This window comes from Chlorocebus sabaeus, chromosome 13 (assembly GCF_047675955.1).
Source record: "Chlorocebus sabaeus isolate Y175 chromosome 13, mChlSab1.0.hap1, whole genome shotgun sequence".
NCBI lineage: Eukaryota > Metazoa > Chordata > Mammalia > Primates > Cercopithecidae > Chlorocebus > Chlorocebus sabaeus.
The window spans coordinates 60,360,408-60,380,704 of record NC_132916.1 but is presented as its reverse complement, the minus strand read 5'-3'; the positions used below and the strand labels follow the sequence as shown (position 1 = coordinate 60,380,704).

The following is a 20,297-nucleotide window of genomic DNA, read 5'->3' as shown; positions in this document are numbered from 1 at the left end:
ATACTAGGGCCCCGAGTAACTGATGGTTGAATGAATAAATCTAGGCTCTCTCACTTAAAAGTACTGACATTATGCTAATTAAGTAATGAGAGTCTGAGTTTGTTCACCAAGATGGGGACAATTTTATCCATATATTAGAGATTTTATGAGATTATTTGAGAGATTTAAGCAGGAATCAGAATTTTTCTCAAGACTTCATAAACATACTATTCAGCAATAGTGTATGTACTAAATCTATATATACTTATACTAAAATTTGGGGCTGATTAATAGTTTGTCACATGTGCAAATATTTAGATAGTTTCACACCATCAAAAGAAGTCTATATCCACCCCAATCCAAAGATCTAAGGAAACTACTTATAATTTTAGATTCTATTAATTAAACGACTAACATTACATACCAGTCATCTGGTTTTATACCCTCTTATGTATACAAGTATACATACACACACATGACTGAGTGTCATGTGAAATTGAAATATGAAATTGCTGATATTTACTGTTTTGGCCAAAAAATGATTTCAATGGCTTGACATAATATATGTATATTTATACATACACATAAGTACACAGCCTTCAGCAGTAGGAAACACAGAATCATGTGATGATTTATCTCAGACTCTCATAGTGAAAAGAGAATTGAGTCAGTGTACTTAAGTTTTGGACATACTAAACAAGACAATGTAAAATATTGTGCCTAAAATTCAATTTCAGTTAAGCAGGTATAAGAATTCACTTTTAATGAATAGTACACAGGCAACATCAGAACTGTGTTCAGTACACGGTTCTGATGGTACCTGTACACTATGGGAAAATTTAGAGGAGCCCCACCTAATTCAAATTCTATATGTTCTTGGCAGCGCTTACAATTAATATTCTTTTAAGATTATCTCCCCAAGGCTGAGCGTGGTGGCTCACACCTGTAATCTCAGCACTTTTGGGAGGCCGAGGCGGGTGGGTCACCTGAGATCAGAAGTTAGAGACCAGCCTGGCCAACATGGCAAAATCCCGTCTCTACTAAAAATACAAAAATTAGCTGGGCATGGTGGCGCACGCCTGTAGTCTCAGCTACTTAGGATGCTGAGGCAGGAGAATCACTTGAACTCGGGTGGTGGAGTTTGCAGTGAGCTGAGACAGTGCCACTGCACCCCAGCCAGCCTGGGCGACAGAGTGAGACTCCATCTCAATCAATCAATCAATCAATCAATCAATAAAAGTTAATCTCCTCTATTGATGTTTCCATCTTTGTCCTGATAAAACATAGGCACTGGAGTGGGGGTGGTGGTGATAGTAAAAATATGTAACCATTAGCTTGACCAGAGTGAATGACTGGCGTGGCCATGCTGGCATCTACCTGTGGAACAATAGCCCAAGAGAAGGACAAAAACTCAGAGAACCCTCTGCTATGTAGAATTTGAAACTCATCTCGGTAGTGCCAAAGAACTTATCCTAGCCTGAAAATCCAATTAGAAAAAAAAAGCTATGTTGTGAAACCTCTTTGGAGATAAATGACATAATTTGGGGTTCACTTCATAGTTAGAAAATAAATGTCATCTTGCTTACTCAAGATTATATCAGTAACCTAAATGCAGGTCAAAATGATCAGACTTATAAACTTGTTTTTTGTAATTCAACACATAAAATGAGCTTTGAAAAATGTATTTGTGGATTCCTTAAGTTACCTTTTTGCATTACTTTAAAGAAGAAACACTGTAAATATTAGCTGTATTAAAGGGAAAAAGTCATACACCTTCTCACAGAATTTGAGAAAGTAGCAATAAAAAACTGTACCTTAGTGCTATTATCTACTTGTGCAGCTCCAGTTTGTAATAACTCTATTATTACTTTAAAATATGCCAAAGTTAAAAATATTTTCTCAGTTAAAAAAATTCACGGAGTAACACATTAAAATGTACTTAGTCCCTCGGCTTAAATATGAAGTCACTTTTCCTTAGCTTCTACTGTTACCTGTAAGGTATAATATTACCAAAGGAGAAGAGTAACATTTCACAAAACTTACCATTTAAGAGGGAAACAATGCACACTGGGGCCTACTGGAGGGCAGAGGGTGAAAGGAGGGAGAAGATCAGGAAAATAACTAATGGGTACTAGGCTTAATACTTGGGTGATGAAATAATCTGTACAGCAAATCCCCATGACACGCGTTTCCCTACATAACAAACCTGCACATCCTGCACATGTACCCCTGAACTTAAAAGTGAAAAAAAGTTTTTTAAACCTTACCATGTATTAACATGTTTTCAATTTAATGTTTTAGCATACATTTAGTAACATACATTAAAGTTGTTGAACACTGATTCTCTTAAAACTATTAATTTTCTAATTTCTGTTTTGAAAAGGAACAGAAATACTGCATAATGTTACACAAACTAGAAATATATATCTTTTTATAAAGAAAATTTGTCCTATTGAAAAAGTTATAGCAAACACAGTTTTAAAACTGTTTACTCTTTCTCTTCTACACATATATACTTTCAAGTTACTTATAAATTGCTCATAAAATATTAATGATTGGACTCTAGGCTAAGGACTTAGCATATTTTACACTTATTAGCTGTAACTTCAAGCTCACCTGTGCTCAAAAGAGCGCCCACACAGGAAAAACCTGCATAAAGTATTAGGAAAACACAAGCACCCAAGAAAAGCTGACAAACCGCCAGAGGCAACAGATAAATACAGAACACCAAAGACTTAGTTTTACATAACTAGACCAGAATTTTACTGTAGCATAGCTAAGCTTACTCTAGGGTTTACATTATTTGCAATCATCTAAATAATTTATCTGCTATTTCCACAGGACATGGCTAGTGTACTAGAAATAATCTTTTATGTGTTTACAAGACGTATGCACTATCATTTTCATTCTGAGACGTTAGCTTGTATAGAACTGTAAACTGTGAAACAATTTAGATAATGAAGAAAGTTGCTATGAGCTAATTTTAGCTAATTTATATCAGCGACTATACAAGAAAACACTAACTTCTACGCACGAAAGCCATAAATCTGGAGCTCAATAATGTATTTTGCCAGATATATTTGATGGAAAATGTGAGGTACTGATGAAAGGCAGAGTCTATAACAAATAGTTCTTTGACCTAAGATCTCCATAGCCTATTAGCAACCTCAGAATGATACTTTGTTAAAGTACTACTGGCAAGTAACAATTGCAAAATAAGCTTATTACTCTGATGAGATTGTAATGCTTTTGTAAAGAAATGTTTGCATAATTTTGTAATGGCCACAATGAAATATGGAAAGTGAACATATTATTATTTACTTAGTTCATGATTTTGATAAATACTTCTCATTTTAAAATGTATTTCTTAATTGTACAAAAGGGTAGGTGAGTACATGTAGAAATGGGTACAAATAAAACACACATTTTTTATGAATATATTAAAAAATTCTAAACAATTTTAAATAGAGACTGAGGTGAATGGTGGTGGTGAGAGGAAGATGAAGATTTTCACTTTTCATTTTATGCCCTTCTGAACAGCTGGAATGTTCTAATTATGTGTGCTCTACTTTTGGTTTTTAAAGTTAATGATTAAAATAAAGCTGCTAAATTGAAAATAAAATAAGATACAATTTGTTTCAAATACAAGATAAAATACAACAAAGTGATAAAAATTTTTGAATATTTACTTATAGTCCATATTGGAGTATTTTAATACTGTAAGTGTTTTCCTCACTATGCGCTACTCACTACTCCTCACTACCCTTACTCTCTTTCCATATCTTTCAGAGAAAACAATAATAGATAAAAATGAATAGCTGCAGACTTCTTATTAAGTGCCAACCACTGTTTTAAGCACCTCATATATATTCATTCAAAGTGAAATCAGATTAAGACAGATTGTTATTACCACTGGTAACTGCTGAAGCAAATGTAGATCCTATCTAGAGAGATAACATCATACTAGGCCTCAAGTAATTTCTCTGTCTGTCTCTCTCTACACACACACACACACACACACAATGCCTAGTGCTTCATTAAAAATAACCAGGTATATGAAAACCAGCCAACTTGATTCCACCAGCAGCAGCAGCAGCAGCCAATAGCTATAAACACTCAAGAAATCAAAATAAAAGTGAAAAAGTTTTAAAATGTTTTGCAGAATATGTTTAAGGATACGAGAGACAAGATTGAGAATTTTGACAGAAAGCTAGAAATGACCAGGAATCCCTAAAAATTTTAAAACTGAAAAATACCATAACTTAAGAAATTCTACTATGGGATAAATGACAGATTAGATACAGATGAAGAAAGACTTAGGGAAATAAAAATATTGGTCTAAAGAACATCTTCAAAATGAAGAACAAAGAGATTGAAGGTAAGTAATGGGAGTAGGAACATTCAAAACTCGAACATACATGTAACTGGAGTCCCATTAAGAAAGGCTAGAGAGAATGGGGCAGAAGCAATACTGAAAGACATAATTAATGAGAATTTTTGAAAATTGTTGAAAAATATCAAGACATGCATTTAAGAAACCATACAAGCCCTAATTGGGATAAATGCAAAGAAAACCATACCTAAGTAATCATATGGCAAAACAAGAAATCAGACATGAAAATAGAGTGCTACAGAGGAAAAGGGCAGATTGCTTTTAAAAGACTATTTTCTGACTTATCAACAGAAACAATAAAAGTGATAAGACAATACAATAATATTTTAAAGTAAGGAAGGGGGGATTGCAATCTATAATTTTATTACCAACGAAAGTGCACATCAGAAATAAAGGTAAAATAAAGCCATTTCATACAAAATGAAAATCTAAACAAAATCATCACTGCACTAAAAGAAATCCTATATGTGACCTCAGGGATGCAGGAAGGAATGAAGAAGATGTGTAATTGTAAGAAACCATAATAATATATAATTATTCAAAGATTTACATTATATAAAGTTAAATACCTAACAGTAGCATATAATTTAGGAGGTAAAAAGTAGCTAAGACATTCCAAAGTTCTCAAATTTGCCACAAAGGAATAAAAGTACTAATATGCATTATGCTGGTATTAGGTCATAGATGCATCCTGTAACCGCAATAGTCACCAGTAAAACAATGTAAAATAATGTAAAAATAACAAGCTAAAGCTAATGGAAAGGGGGCAGTGCAATTACAAAGATACTTAATTTGTAATTAGGAAAGTGAGGAGAGAAAAAGAAATATAGAACAAGAAGAATAAATAAATTGTACATAGTAAGTCAGCATATTTGAACCCAAATATATCACTGCTTCCATTAATTATAAAAGGATTAAATACTCAGTGAAAAGGCAAATATAGCCAGACTGAATGATATCAGACCGAATGATAAAAGAAAATTTACTTATTTGCTGCTTGTAAAGAGACATACCTAAAACATAAACATATAGAAAATGTAAAACTAAAAGAATAAAAAATGATAAGCCATGCAACCACTAAGCAATGGAAAGCTAGTTTTACAGATTTTAGTATCAGCCCAAGGAGAACTGAAGGCAAAAAAAAAATTGAAGGGATGTTTTATTATGGTAAAATTTCAGTTCACCAGGAAGTTACAACAGTTCTAAATTTGTTTATAAGGAATTCTCAACCTTTTTTCCATTATCATCCTGCTCCCTTATGGAACCATTTTAGATATTTCTTTTCCTCATCACACTCCCCCTAGTCAAGGAAATTTTAATGCCAAATTGACTGAATATCTGTTTATATGCTGAACCTTTTTAGGAGGTCACAAACTATTATGATGTCTAAGAGTTTTTTGGCTCCCCAAGAACCAGGTATTTATTGCCCCTACTGCGAAGGCAGGATGTAACAGCACAGTATCAAAATACTAGTTTAAATTTTATAAAATTGCTGATATTCGACCTTGAGCTAAAAAAATGGCAATTTTACATTGTTCAATATGATATATAAGCAAATGATGGCAAAATAAAGGAAAATAATTCTCAATCATGAAGTTTTTTAATATACCTCTTTCGGTAATTAATAGAAGCAAAGAAAATCAACAAAGATACAAAAGATTTCAATATGATGAATAAATCTTCTAATTGACATCTATAGAGCACTATACCTAACAATTGCAGAATACATTTATTTGAAGCACATGTAATACATTTAGAAAAGTTGACTATATATTCGGTTATACATTCAAGTTTCAAAAAATTCAAAGATCTTAATGGTATACAGTATGACTTGTAAGCACAGTAGAATTATACTAGGAAACAAAGACAAAAAGAGAACTAGAACATCCCAATTTGTTTGCAAATTAATAAATGTACTTCTAAATAATTTATGGGTTAAAAACAAATTATAGTGGAAATTGTCTTGAATTAACTGCTAATAGAAACATTAAATTTTAAAACCTAGAGGAGACAGCTGAAACTGTGAAAAATAAATTTCCTTCTTTAAATGTATATATTCAAAAAGAAGACTGAAAAATAATTAACTACAAATCCATGAGAAATTACTAAAACTGACAATGAAAATAGGAAATCTGAATAACCCATAAAAATAAATGGAATTAAAACTGTAACTAAAATATTGCCCACAGTTATTTCAGACCCAGATGGATTTATGTGCAATTTCTATCAAATATTTGGGGAAAAAAATAAACTTACAAAACTCTCCCAGAACATTTTTACAAGGGTAATTTTCCTAACTAATTTAATAAAGTCAATGGAACCTTGATAAGGTCATAACCAAAAAGAATAATTTTAGGTTAATGGTTTTCATCAACATAGTTTCAAAATCCTAAAAATTATTAGCAATTCAGAAACAGAGTAATAATCAGTGATTTTCAAAACGAGCATAATATATCATGACCAAGTTAGATTTAGTCTAGGATTTCAGTTTGATTTGAAATTGTAAAATCACCTACTATAAACAGAATAAAAGGGAAAAATCATATGACAATATTTTAAGGAACATTTAATAAGTTAAATGCTTAGCAAACTAGGAATGAAAGGAAACTTTCAAATGTTATAGAAAATATCAAACTTAGTGGTAGAATGTTGAAAGCTTTCTTTCTGAGACTGGGAACAAGATTATGTTGCCACAATTACCCCTTCAACAATACACTGAAAATCCTATCCAGTACAATAAAACAAAGTTATTAGTATTAAAAAGAAAAATCGGTGACCACCAGTATTCTTGGATGCTCGGATTACCTCTATGGAAAAGCCAAATAATCTATAGATAGCATATTGGAATTTGTGAGTTTTGCAAGATTGCTGATAACTAATTGATATACAAGAGTTGATTGTTTTTCTATCAGTATCAGTAACAAAAAGTTAAAAATAGAAATTGAAGAGATACCAGTTGGAATACCATCAAAATACTAAATGCCTAGTAAGATATTTAGCAAGGAATGTGTAAAATGACCGTAAAGCTAGCCAGAAGATATTACTGACAGAAATTAACAAACACCTAAATAAATAGAAGGATACATTATGTTTATGAATTGGAAGACTCAGAAAAGATGCCAGTCTTCCCAAACTGGTCTATATCCCAACAGTGTTTTGTTTTAGGGAAGAATCTTAAGTTAATTCTAAAATTTTTATGAAAATGTAAAGAATCAAAAATGATAAAAATCTGGAGAAGAATAAAACAGGGAAAAAATGTTTATAACATATATAACAAAGGTATCAAATATGTATACAATATGTATATAAGTATATATAATATCCTATAAATATACAAAATAACTTGATCAGAGACTTGACAAAAAAGGTATTTACATGGCCAATATACATGTGAAAATGTGTTCAAACTATTAGTAATCAGGGAAGTGAAAATGAAAACCAAGGTAAGTTACCAGTGAGGAAGTAGAGTAACTGAACATATATTGTTGGTGGGGGTGTAAATTATTTTAGCCACTTTGAACAATTTTGAAATTTTTACTAAATTTGGACATAAACATTCCCTGTGGCCCAGCGACTTTATTCCTAGGTATAACCTCAACAGATATACCTGTACATGTGCACCAAAAGACAGGCCTATGAATAGTCAGGCCAGCATTATTCATAATGTTAAAAACTGGATACAATTAAAATGTTTTCTACAGTAGATTGGTAAATACTGTGTATTCAGATAATTAAACATCATGCAACAATGAAAATGAACAAAATACAATGATAGGCAACAACCTATCTAGTCTTCAGATATAATACTGAATGAAAGAATGGAAGAGGCATGACGGGTTTCCTCAGGTGCCAAACATGTAATAATGTTCTATTTCTTGACTCTCTTGACTTCTATGTAGGGGTTCAATGGTGTGTAATTATATGTTAGATAATTTTCTGTTATGTGTGCTATAGTTTAATTCAGAAAGTAAAAAAAAAAAATTTAAACAAGATTTCTCTTAAATGTTTAAAGCACCAGCAACACTGTAAACAAAATAATTATAATTCCATGAAACAATTTCTAAAACTTGAAAGCAAATAATACCAGTTGATACACTAACATGAAGTGTTACTCTTTCATACTCTGTTCTAAGCCTGTTCAAAGCATTGTACAAATAAAAAGTCACTCCATTCTCTCAAGAATCTTACGAAGCAGATGTTAGAAACACCTTAATCTAGCAAATAAGCAGAGCGAGGCCTAGAGAGATTAAGTAACTTCTTCATGGTCACAGAGCTAATAAATGAACCATACTGAATGTCACCAAATTATGCACTGCTGATCAATGCACTCTACTGCCTCTCAGAGCAAAATTTCTTAAGTTTAAAGTATCAGATTAATCCACTGTGACTGCATTTAAAATGAAATAATGCTGTTTTTCTATCTATTTGAACTTCATGTATAAAAATATAGTGGGTAGATTAACATTTTCAAAACAGATATTTTTATGTTTTGTGTATTTTAAAACGTTTCCTAACTCGTTCTTAGAATGATTAAGGATGGATTTTAAGCATATAAAAACCATTAAAAACTCTCAGCAAAAAGCTGAGGTTGAATTTCAACTATTAGCTGCAATTTATCTGAGTCTCAATTTCCTTGCCTTTAAAGTGGGCATAACAAATCCCCATCTAACAGAAATGTTCTAGAGAGTTACAGGACATTTGTATTATGAACTGAGTAACTACTTACATAGGAAAGCCAGAAATTTTGGAACCTAAAGGTTTAAATTTACATTTTAGATACCTGAAATCTAAAAATGTTAAATAACTTGCCAACAGTATCATTCCTAGCATCTGGAACTTGAACTCAGGGCTTTAGGTTACAAGTTCAATGCTCCTTGAAAAAATTGAATCCTCATTTTTTTTCCTGCCTTTCCTTTTCTCCTTTCACACAAAATAAGCAAATTGAATTTTAAATTATTACTCATTATTGCCATTTAATCCAATAGATGTATTGATTATTTGGTTTCTAAAAATTTACATTAAAGGAGACAATATATTTTAAATAGGCTATATTCAATGTTTTGATTTTTTTTTTTATTACTACTACATACAAAGTTTTTATATGCATTTTGTCAAGTTTAAGAAGGGCCTCTCTCATGCACCCACACATGGGCACTTGGGGCAACACATTCAATGAAAAAGAGAACAATATTCCTCAATTATTTTATGTAAAAGCTATTGAACTATATTTCTAATACTTAGTGATTTTTAATAATTAAAAGGGATTTATAGGGAAAAGTTTAGAATGTTAGTTTTTGTCATTCCAAACTGCTATCACGCAAATTCCTGTTTTATGTTTGTTCCTTTTGTATTATTTTAACTTAAAGATTATTTTTTACTCCAAATACAATAATGAAGATCTAGAAAAGCAGAAAATAAAACCTACTAAATATGGAAAATGAGCAATACCTACACTTTTCCAAATGAAGCTAAAAACCCAATTGAAATTAGGTTTTTGTTTAATTGGAAAAGCATGAACACTCATCTTAAGGACATGGAAACACACTATATTTCTATCACATCGAAAATAACTTTTTTCTTAGATTTAATGATCTTTTCTAAATTGAGGCATTCTTTAGACCTCTGTACTACTGAAGCATCTCCTTCTACAAGAATGCTTTCTACACTTTTGTGAATGACTGAGTTCTTTCATCTGACTGGACCCAGCTGGCAAGTGGCATAATGAGAAAGGGAAATGAAGGTCTTTTTTTTTTCTCTCCTGGAAAACCAAGAAATGTATAAATCATATCCAAACAGAAGAAGCATTAGTTGCTTGCATAACTTCACAAGCTGTACATCTTAATATAATGTTTTCTACTGTTTTATGAATAACGGATATTATAGTATAATTTTACTTTAAAAGTCTATGATGTGTGATTTCCTCAAATACTATTTGAATAAATACAAATTTTGCATGTATAGTTAATACAAAAAATTAAACTGAACTGACCAATTCTAAAACAAAATTTAGCCAAGATGTTCAAACTAGTAAAATATGTATGGTAAAATATGTTTATTCAGTTTATGGAGAAAGATCTCAAATAATTGGGCATATAACAGACCAAATTTTCTTAGACCCAGATCTAAGCTTGAACTTTGAGCTTGACCAAGCCCCTCATTTCATACATGAGAAAGCTGGTGCCCAGAGGGCTGATTGGCCCAAAGTTACTCAAACAAGAGTGATAGGGCTCCCTATCTTCTGGCTTCCAGGGTTCTTACTTCCAGGGAATTCTCTACTCCCTAGCCACGTCAAAGGCACATGGGAGAAATTTAGTAAGGGTCAAAGGAAGAAATTAATGAAGAAATTTTAAAGCAAAACAGAACTCAGGCTGGACATGGTGCCTTACGCCTGTAATACCAGCACTTTGGGAGGCCAAGGCGGGTGGATCACTTTAGGTCAGGAGTTTGAGACCAGCCTGGCCAACATGGTGAAATCCCATCACTACTAAAAATACAAAAATTAGCCAGGTGTGGTGGTGCATGCCTGTAATCCCAGCTACTTGGGAGGGTGAGGCAGGAGAATCACTTGAATCTGGGAGGTGGAGGTTGCAGTGAGCCGAGATCATGCCACTTCACTCCACCCTGGGCAACAGAGCGGAACTCTGTCTCAAAAACAAACAAAAAAATAGTAATTAAATTAAATAAAATGAATAACATAAAATAAAATAGAACTCTTTCTTCTTTTACCTTCTGATTTTTCTAGTCACTTTAAAATATCACATGATAAATAAATGTCAGCAACTTTTTCCCATTATAAATGTAATACATTTATAGAGGGGAAAGTTGAACAATTTTAAAGTATATACAAGAAAAGTAAGCCTTGTTCCTATCCCATACTCCAAGTTCTCTTTCCAGAGGCATTGTTTGTTAAGTTTTTAATTTGAATTTCCAGAAATTTTTAATAAGTATAGATGAATGTATCTATGTAATTATACAACTGTTAATGTAGCTTCCCCCCTCTACTTAATACATCTGAAAAATCATTCCAGATTTTTGCATGTAGAGGTACTTCATTCTTTTAAATGACTATATGGTATTCTATTGTATGATTTTACAATAAGTTTTCAGTAATTCACCTATTATTAGGCTCAAGTTGTTTCTGATATTGTTTAGGTTGTAAACAATGCAAAAATAAACAATTCTATATGTTCTTAGACAAGGATTTGCTAGAGTCAAAGAGAATGTAAAACATTGACCATTTGGTACCTTCAGGTATCAAGTTTTGACCAACCCAGGCATATGGTAGCCCCCCCATGTCTATGCCTGGACCTATGGAAACATACTCCTCACACCAGACTAGTCCTGGACCCCACCCCCATGCCAGAGCAAAAGAAGATTCTTAGAGATTAAGTATATTTAAGTCATGTATAAACTTCATTTTTGAACAGTATCCTTTTTTGTGCATGTCTAAAGCAGTGGGGATAATTTTCATCTTGTAGAAAGGATATTTTATATGCTTCCTATTTGTATGTGAATTATGACTATGTAGGCCACAGAAGGTATTAATAAGAAAAAAATCTGAGCAGGAAATTTAATGAAAAACAATATGAATTCACCAACCACTAGGAAAAAAAAGTAAATATTACTCCAAATTTTACACAAGAAAAACTCCTCAAAACCTCATTACCAATCTATTTTTCCCTTCTTTCCCTAACAGATTCAAGAAAGAAAGAAAGAGAAAGAGAGAGAGGAAAGGAGGGAGAATGAAAAGGAAGGAAGGAAGGAAGGAAGGAAGGAAGGAAGGAAGGAAGGAAGGAAGGAAGGAAGGAAGGAAGGAAGGGAGGGAGGGAGGGAGGGAGGGAGGGGGGGGGGAGGGGAGGGAGGAAAAGGAGGAAGGAAAAGGAGCAAGAGAGGGCAGAAGCAAATTGAAATTGAAGAGATGCCAGTTGGAATACCATCAAAGTACTACGTGCCTAGTAAGATGTCTAGCAAGGAATGTGTAAAATGACCGTAAAGCTAGCCAGAAGATATTACTGACAGAAATCAACAAACACCTAAATAAATAGAAGGATACATTATGTTTATGAATTGGAAGACTCAGAAAAGATGCCAGTCTTCCCAAATTGATCTATATCCCAACAGTGTTTTATTTTAGGGAAGAATCTTAAGTTAATTCTAAAATTTTTACAAAAATTTTAGGGGAGGGAGGGAGGAAGGAAGGAAAAGGAGCAAGAGAGGGCAGAAGGAAAGAAGGAAGAGAGGGAGGGAAGAAAGGAAGAGAGGGAGGGAGGAAGGGCAGAAAGGAAGGAACTTTAAATGCATGACAAAGTTTCTTTACTGGTATATTGACTGTGGCCATTATTTTCATACTTCTGTACTTTATACATATAAATACGTAAAACATTCATGAAAGGATTTAAGGTTTTAAAATGTTGGGATATTTATACTGTAGTATTAAGAATTATATATTGCTTAATAGATTTCTGTGTGTTTTCTGTTATGTTGTTTTTAGGTTTATCCAAATCTACAAAATCAGTTCCCTATTCTCTATGCTTGAGATGTTAAATGTAAACTTCACTCAGAGGAGACACCAGCTAGAACACTCTGAGCCACACAGAATTCCAGAAATATCTCAATGAAGGTGATTGAATTGCATCACATCTTATCACTAGCTAAGCGGCAGCAACCCTGTACCAGCGGGGCAAGGTCTCAGAGCAGATACTCAATGGACAATCAATTCACCAAAAATTTCTTCTGAAGATTCCCTCAACTTAGTTATCAACAGGTTTTCATTTATTCTCTAAAGAAATCAGAATTAGAGTTGAGAAGATATTAAGTGAAGTAATATAGAAAATCCAGGACAGTGATTGGCATTTAGGAAAAAGACATTTGTCTTCTAACACTAAAGTTCCTAGCTACAATTTTCACAAAGCATGCCTCTTCGCTTTCTCTACAAGTGTCCCAGTCACAGAGGGGTACATCAACCTGATACAAGAGAAATGGAGCGGAGACAGGTGACTGTCTCAGGGGAGTGATAGTCTTTCTGGGGAGAAATTCTTAAACCCAAGTCCTTGTTTTGTTTTTGCTTTTCCTTGGCAATAAGATTATCTTGGAGGTAAAATTGTGTAAATGTGGACAATTGAGTAAAGGCAAACTACACAGAGACGTAGTGGAAATAAGGAATGGGAGAGGTGGAAAAATAAAAGTAAACACATGCTAATGATTCAGTGTTAATTTTGTCAGGTCAAATCATAGAATTTGGAAAGAAAAAGGGCATCCAACAGCCTTGTTTTAAAGATGAAAAAACTGGGGCTCTGGAGTTGAAGAAATGTGTCTTCACTCCCATAAGTAATCCCGAAGTTCCAAGCCACCATGAGACTTTTCCTAACACTGAGGGAATTTCCTGCCATGTTGACACCACATTGCGCCAGTGTTCAAGACCATCACAGGTATGAACCTTGCTGGCTTGTTTCGAATGCCTGCTGGGACCTCGGCTGCCCATAGTGCTCTCTAAAGACTCCAGCTTTCTGTAACTTCTATGGTTTTAAGTTCAAGGAATGATGTAGACGATGCCAATGCACAGATTTGATTTACCAACTCAGGCCTGTACAGCAGCTGAATCAACCTATGGGAAACTTTGGCTCTCTTTAACATTCTAAGTTTTAAGAACACCATTGCAAATACATGATTTCCAAAATAATAACAACATACTTAATTAATCACATCTTAGATCATATAAAAATAAATACCTAAATAGAAATACAATTTACCTTTTTCTTAAATTCCAAATTGCATAGAGCTGCCTACTCTGCAGTTTTCCATCACTGCCTCCCTCCCAAACTTCTCCTTTTGTTCTTTCATTTCTCTGTACAGACTCCAGTCATTTGTTTAAATATTCATACTCAACCAGAATACGCTTCCTAACGTGGGAATCATTGCTTATTCACAGGCACAGCCCTTGACATCCTGAAAACATGTAGTAACGATTTTTGAAATAAAGGTTTGACACTTCTACATTTACATGTAAATGGAGTTTAAAAATTCTAGGTTGAGAGTAAGAATACTATAAACATTCTGATCTAAAACGGGTGTTAGACATAACCCAGCGCAACCAGTCGCTCTTACAGTTGAGGAGACTGAGCTCAAGAGTGAGCTAGGGGCTCAGAGTCACCCAGCTCGTTAGAGCCTGAATGTACCACCTTGGTTCACTACCTCTGTTCACCGCCCTTTCTAGTGCACTTCATGAAATCATTCTCTAAGTACAGATCAACTCATTTAGATTCTTACATGATTCTTGAGAAAGTAGAAAGTATAAATGCCTTGACCACACACAAGAACTTTGACATATTTCACTCTCTGTATTCAAATTTCTAACAATGTCTTGTACAAATAGGTATTCAGTCAGTTTGGGTTTCTACATCCCTTTTCCCCTTCTCTTCTTCAAATTTGCATGTAAACCACGTTAAAGACTGCTAATATATGAAGTAGGCACCATCTCATGAGTCAAAGTGGGGATTCCTAAAGCCACTGAGGATGTTTGTAGAAGCCAGTGGTGCTGAACCCATGGCTATTCTCCTGTGGACAAAGGAAGTGCTCCCCAAAGGACAATCTTAGGGGAAATGGGGCTGCCACTGTGAGGAGGTGTCAACAGAGATTAGAGATGGTCTTTGTGCTGCGAGGGGGACCTGACATTTCCAAATGCCAAGTCCTGTCTTCCTCAGCCAAATATACCCTCTAGAACACAGATACCTACTTCGCTGTAGATTTTTGCGGGGGAGACAGAGCTGAATCCATAAGATAGTGGATTATTTAGATAAGAATTTCTGTATATAGAGTTTCCAATCAATTACGTATCCCAATGATGTGAGGCAAACTACTTAGATTCCCTCTTAGCTTCTACATTTAGATGTTTCAAAGTCTATTCTGATCCTTAAATTTGACACTTCTCTTTAATATAAACAAAGCCCTTTTAGTAGTCATTGGGATTAGCTTACCACTTAATCAATTCCTTCCAACACTATCTCCTGTGAGTCAACAAACAGCTTCCTCCTGTGATTTGGGCCTGGCTAACAGCAAGTTAGACTTCAGAAGAATAATTACTAGGCAGAAGCATTTTCCAGGTGGTACAGTCCCCCTTTGAGGAAACTTGGTCATTTTACTTTTGCATTTAAGATGTCCTTTGGCTGAAACTAAAGTGTCAGTGTCTGAAATGTCCTTCTCTGTATCATTGACTTGATTTTTAGATTATATTTTAGGCTGAACTGACACCAAAAGTGCTTTTTAAAAACACTTGAAAAGACCAAAATTATTTAAATAATTTACAGTACATGAAAGGTAGTAAATTCTAGGCAAACATTTTAACTAGGTTTTCATGGAGAACTGACAGTGAGTAGCATTGTGCTGAACAATGTGTAAGGCATTAAAAGATGCACTAGTGTAATTATTTTCCCTAAATTAATGCCTGTCCCTGACACATCTTAGACTTTTCCACCCTTGCCCTAAATAACTTAATTAAAAAAAAAAAAAAACATTTCTCCCAGCTAATTTGCTGACATACAGTCACCACTGATTTTGTCACATGTTGTTCAAGAGAGTGAGTACATTCTGAAATCAGACAGCTTACAGTGTCAGGTAAAAATTCTTACAAAGCAGATACAGTTTTTGGAGTTGCAACTAGTTAACCGTGGATTTCTACTTGAGACAAAAAGTGACTTCATTTTATTGGAGAAAATGTCAATCAAGACGTAACTACTGACACCCGTCTTTGTTTCACCAGCCAGTAATAAAAGATAAAGCAGAGGAAATGGAGGAGCTGCAGTTATGCGTTTGCAACACACAAAGTCCTTGTTTTCCCACTAGGCGCTGCAGAAAAGCAATTGTCCATTCACGGCACATCCTCTGCATTTCAGAGCTAATATTTTTGCAGTTCTTAACTTGGTACATTACAGTCTTATGCAGTTAATTTTTTTAACCCTTTGAAATACAGCTCGTGTTTGAAATCGTGCTTAATATTACTGCTAACATGACCCAGTTTTAAAGCTTTCAGGTTCTCAATGTTGAGAATAGAAACTTTAAGAAAATCAGTTAGAAATTTTGGAACAGGGTAATGATTTCAAATAATCCTGTCTTATTCGCTATTGCATAACTTTGAGAAGGGTAATAAGGAAATCCATGGTAACCATATATTACTTAAATTGCTGTTACAAAAACCGACTCTTTGGATAGGAATGATTTTTAGCAGGGATCCCCCTTAACACATAATAATGTGCCATTGAAAACAACATTAGCCCTGTGTTGAATTGCCAAGCTTCCTGCAGCACTTAGTGTGTTTACTATACACGAATGCATATGCCTGCCTCTGATGCAAAAAGGTTTACTCTTATTGCAATAGTCACTCTGGCTAGAGCACATGAAGAACAGAATTTTTAAATGATTAATTAGTCCCCAGGCTCAATCACTTAAGCTCCTAATTGAATATGACTCCATTTTCAACTATTGTAGGAAAAGATAATTAGCAAATTTGCAGTGGTAATAAAGAAGTTTTACTTTCCTTTATAAATAATAATATCTAAATTTCTGGTCATATAACTTAGTATTTGCATCTCTCCTGGACTTCTGAATCCAAAACATTTTTTTGAAAAATGCAACAAGGTGATGAAGAATTTTTTTTCAGAATTCATTTTTTGGACATCTTCTATTGATTTTTTTCTACCTTCAGTCTCACTATCAGTTTCTTCCCTTCTTGCCACTAATTTCTTCATCTTGAAGTCTGCTATCAACCAACATGAAAAACTCAAGAATAAAACTAATTTCCTGCTTCCCTGTTCTGCAAACCTTACCAATCCCTTTTACCAGCACTTTCCTATCCTGTCCCACCAAAAATCAAAATTACCCAACTCCAAGATTTATGTTGGAGAAAAAATAATGCTTTTTTTTTTTTTTTTTTTTTTTTAAAGACCACCTCAGTGTGGGCTCAAAGTGCAGTGAAAATGCCGGAGTCTCATTACACTGGTTGGAATGAAACCCTGTTGCCCTTAAACGGTTAATTCAGGGTAAGTGATAATGTTTAGTCAGTTCGCCTAGAAAAAGGAAGGAAATTCAAAAGCTGGTTGCTGTAGTAACAATCACAGACAAAAAATATATATATGTACAGGTTCATTTTAAATAAAAATCCTGCCATCTCTCTGTGACTCTATTCTCTCAAGAAAACTGAGCTTGCCGCTTAAATTTGTTGTACATACCTCAACCATTAAACAAGACATTTAACCATAGTGGCAGTTCTGTGACCTTTGAAAGCCGTGAAATCTCTGAGCGGTGCTGCTTGTTCATGAAGACTCGTGCTGCAGAATCCAGCAACTTCATCCAGGATTAGGAATATAATTAAGTAAAAAAAAAAAAAAAGAAAAAAAAAGAAAGAAAGAAAGAAAAAAAAGGAAAAGAAAAAAGGGAAAAAAAGGAAAGAAATAAAGATACACAAAAGCACACAAGGAGATCGAGAAAGAGGGAAGGTAGAAAGAGAGACTCTCCCTGGGTGAGTAACACCACTTTTCTCCTAGACAAGTGCTGGGACAGAGCCGAGCCTGCTGCAGTACCCAGACCAACTGACTGGCTGGGTGAGCAGCCGCCGGCCTGCTAGGCTGGGAGGTGCTGTCAGTTGCCACAGGCAAGGAAAAGCAGAGACCAATCGGCTTCAACTCTGGCAGCTTACTGGAGTGGAGCCTTTTCTGTTTATGTTTCCTCATTTCAAGAGTGACGTCAAAGGGTTTAGTTTTTCCTCTGCATGTGCTATTAATTTGAAAGTACTGTACTATGGGAAGAATGTGTGTGTGCCTGTGGTCAGCCTGGGCACCCCACTCTCAGGAGAGCCCAAGAAACATTTTCTATATTCAGGAATACATTTAAAGAATTTAAAATACCTTGTGGTGAGGTGTATAAAAACAAAAGCAAAACAAAACAAAAATTAAATATAAAACCCTGAGCTAAATCATAGCAGCAAGATGTAGATTTCCATCTGTGAATGTGTGTGCTACATACTCACTTGGCAGCTGTTGCTTTTTTTTTTTTTTTTTTACCTAATTCATTTTTACTCTTACCTAAAAATGGGTTGTTAATCAATCTTGATAGCCATAGAGGCAGAATCGTGCAAATGCACTGGTGAACAAAATGATGTGCAATGAAACATAGAACTCTGGTGTCAGTTTGTGCCATGGTCCCTGCATTTCCTCCAGCTTCTGTGGTGACGCCTCAGGCTTGTCCCTGCCAGGGAGGCTCCTCCTGATGCCAGCAGGAGTCATTCAAGAAACAGGGCTATGGTGATGCCATGCAGGTGTGTTCCTGGGGCCTCAGCATGTTCTTTCCCAAAAAGCGTGAAGGTCCAGTTATTTAGGAATACTTCTCTTACCAGGGACCCCAGCTTATCCCTGGGTTACTCTTCCCACTCTGGAAAAATCTCCATAGTTGCCATCTGTTGTTTCCGCCTCCCCCACATCATCCTCCTTTTCCCCATCCTGAATTCTGCTCACAGCCCTTTTCTTGGGGAGCATGAGGAGCAGAACTTTCCTTCCTCTCTTCTATGGATTGCATGGACTTTCCCCCCAGCCCCATTCCTACAACAGAGCCACAAGGGGACATGGGACCCACAGAGGCCAATCAGATTTCTCCATTGCTCTGAGGCAGACAATGTTTTAAGGGTGGGCACAACGCTATGGAAAGTCCACATTCCTTTTTCAAATACTAATATTGTTTCTTTGAGAAAGAAAGTATTTCTATATCCCTGAGAGGCTAGGTGCTAGGATTAAGCAACCCTGTAACTGTTGGGGTTTATCTTTGGTGTTGAAGTTACAACAGTGAACAAAACAGATGGTTCTTTTCCCCCATGGAGTCTACATTTTGGAGAAGCAGGGAATTTGCCAAAGAAAAATAAGTAAAAGTATAATGTCAGGTGGTAATGAGGGCTTCAAAATAAGGTGGGAGAATGAGGTGTGTGTGTACACGTGCGTGTGTGTGTGGTGTGTGTTTGCTATTTTAGGAAAGATGATCAGGGCAGCCCACTGATAAAGCAACTTGGAGCGGAGGCCTGAATGATGGGACACAGCAGGTACTGTGGGCCTCTACATCCCATGCAAAGGAAGCCATGTAAAGGCCCCACAACAGGTGAGTGCTTGGCAGAGCCGAGGAACAGGAAGGGAAATAGAGTGGCTTGAAGAGAATGAGCAAAGGGAAGAAAGAAGTTTCAGAAGGTATGTCTGAGACAAGATCAGGGCATGTCTTACAGGCCACACACAGGACTTAGATTTTATTCCAAGGTGAAAACCTACCTATCACAGTGTTTTGAATTGAGGAATGTTTATGATTCGACACGAATTCTGAAGAGATTTCTCTTTTCTCTGTGGAAGATAGACTCCTAGGGAGCAAGAGTAGAAGCAGGGAGACTGATAAATGAGGCCACTGTGCTAACCTAAGTGAGAGCGCATCATGGCTTGGACTTGGGTGAAAGCAGTGGAGAAGGTGGGAGGGCCAGATTTTGGAAAGGGGCCTGTGTATTTGCAGAGAGCATTGGCAGTATTTGAAGATGAGAGGTGTGAGAAAAAGAGAGGAATCAAGAGTAATTTCCAGGTTCCCGGCTTGGGCAAACTAGAGTTGCCATTTACTGACATGGGGAAGCCTGGGAAAAGAGCCTGGTTTTGAGGTGAAATAAAGAACAGTTCTGGACCTTCACTGAACAGCAACAGATATTTGATTGTATACTCTGCTCCAGGCGCTGTTCTAGGTGCTGGGGAGAATGCAGTGAAAACATGTAATACACATACACACCCTCCAACACGTAATTCTTTGACCCCATGAAACTTAGATTCTTCTGAAAGGAGAATGGTCATAACAACAAATAAAAAATTTATATAGGATATTGGGTGGTAATAATGTTGTGAAGCAAAAAACAGGAGAGGGA

The 20,297-nt window shown here is 35.2% G+C and overlaps 1 protein-coding gene across 1 annotated transcript in view; it reads right to left on the bottom strand.

Moving 5' to 3' along the window:
* The window catches only part of PDE7B (phosphodiesterase 7B), a 332,402-nt gene extending 314,355 nt beyond the window's left edge, over positions 1–18,047 (bottom strand). The window contains exon 1 of the mRNA XM_008006932.3: positions 17,593–18,047. Coding sequence (XP_008005123.2) covers positions 17,593–17,613 — 21 coding nt within the window. The 5' untranslated portion in view covers positions 17,614–18,047. The remainder of the gene's footprint in view (positions 1–17,592) is intronic.
* Between the last annotated feature and the right edge of the window lie 2,250 nt (positions 18,048–20,297).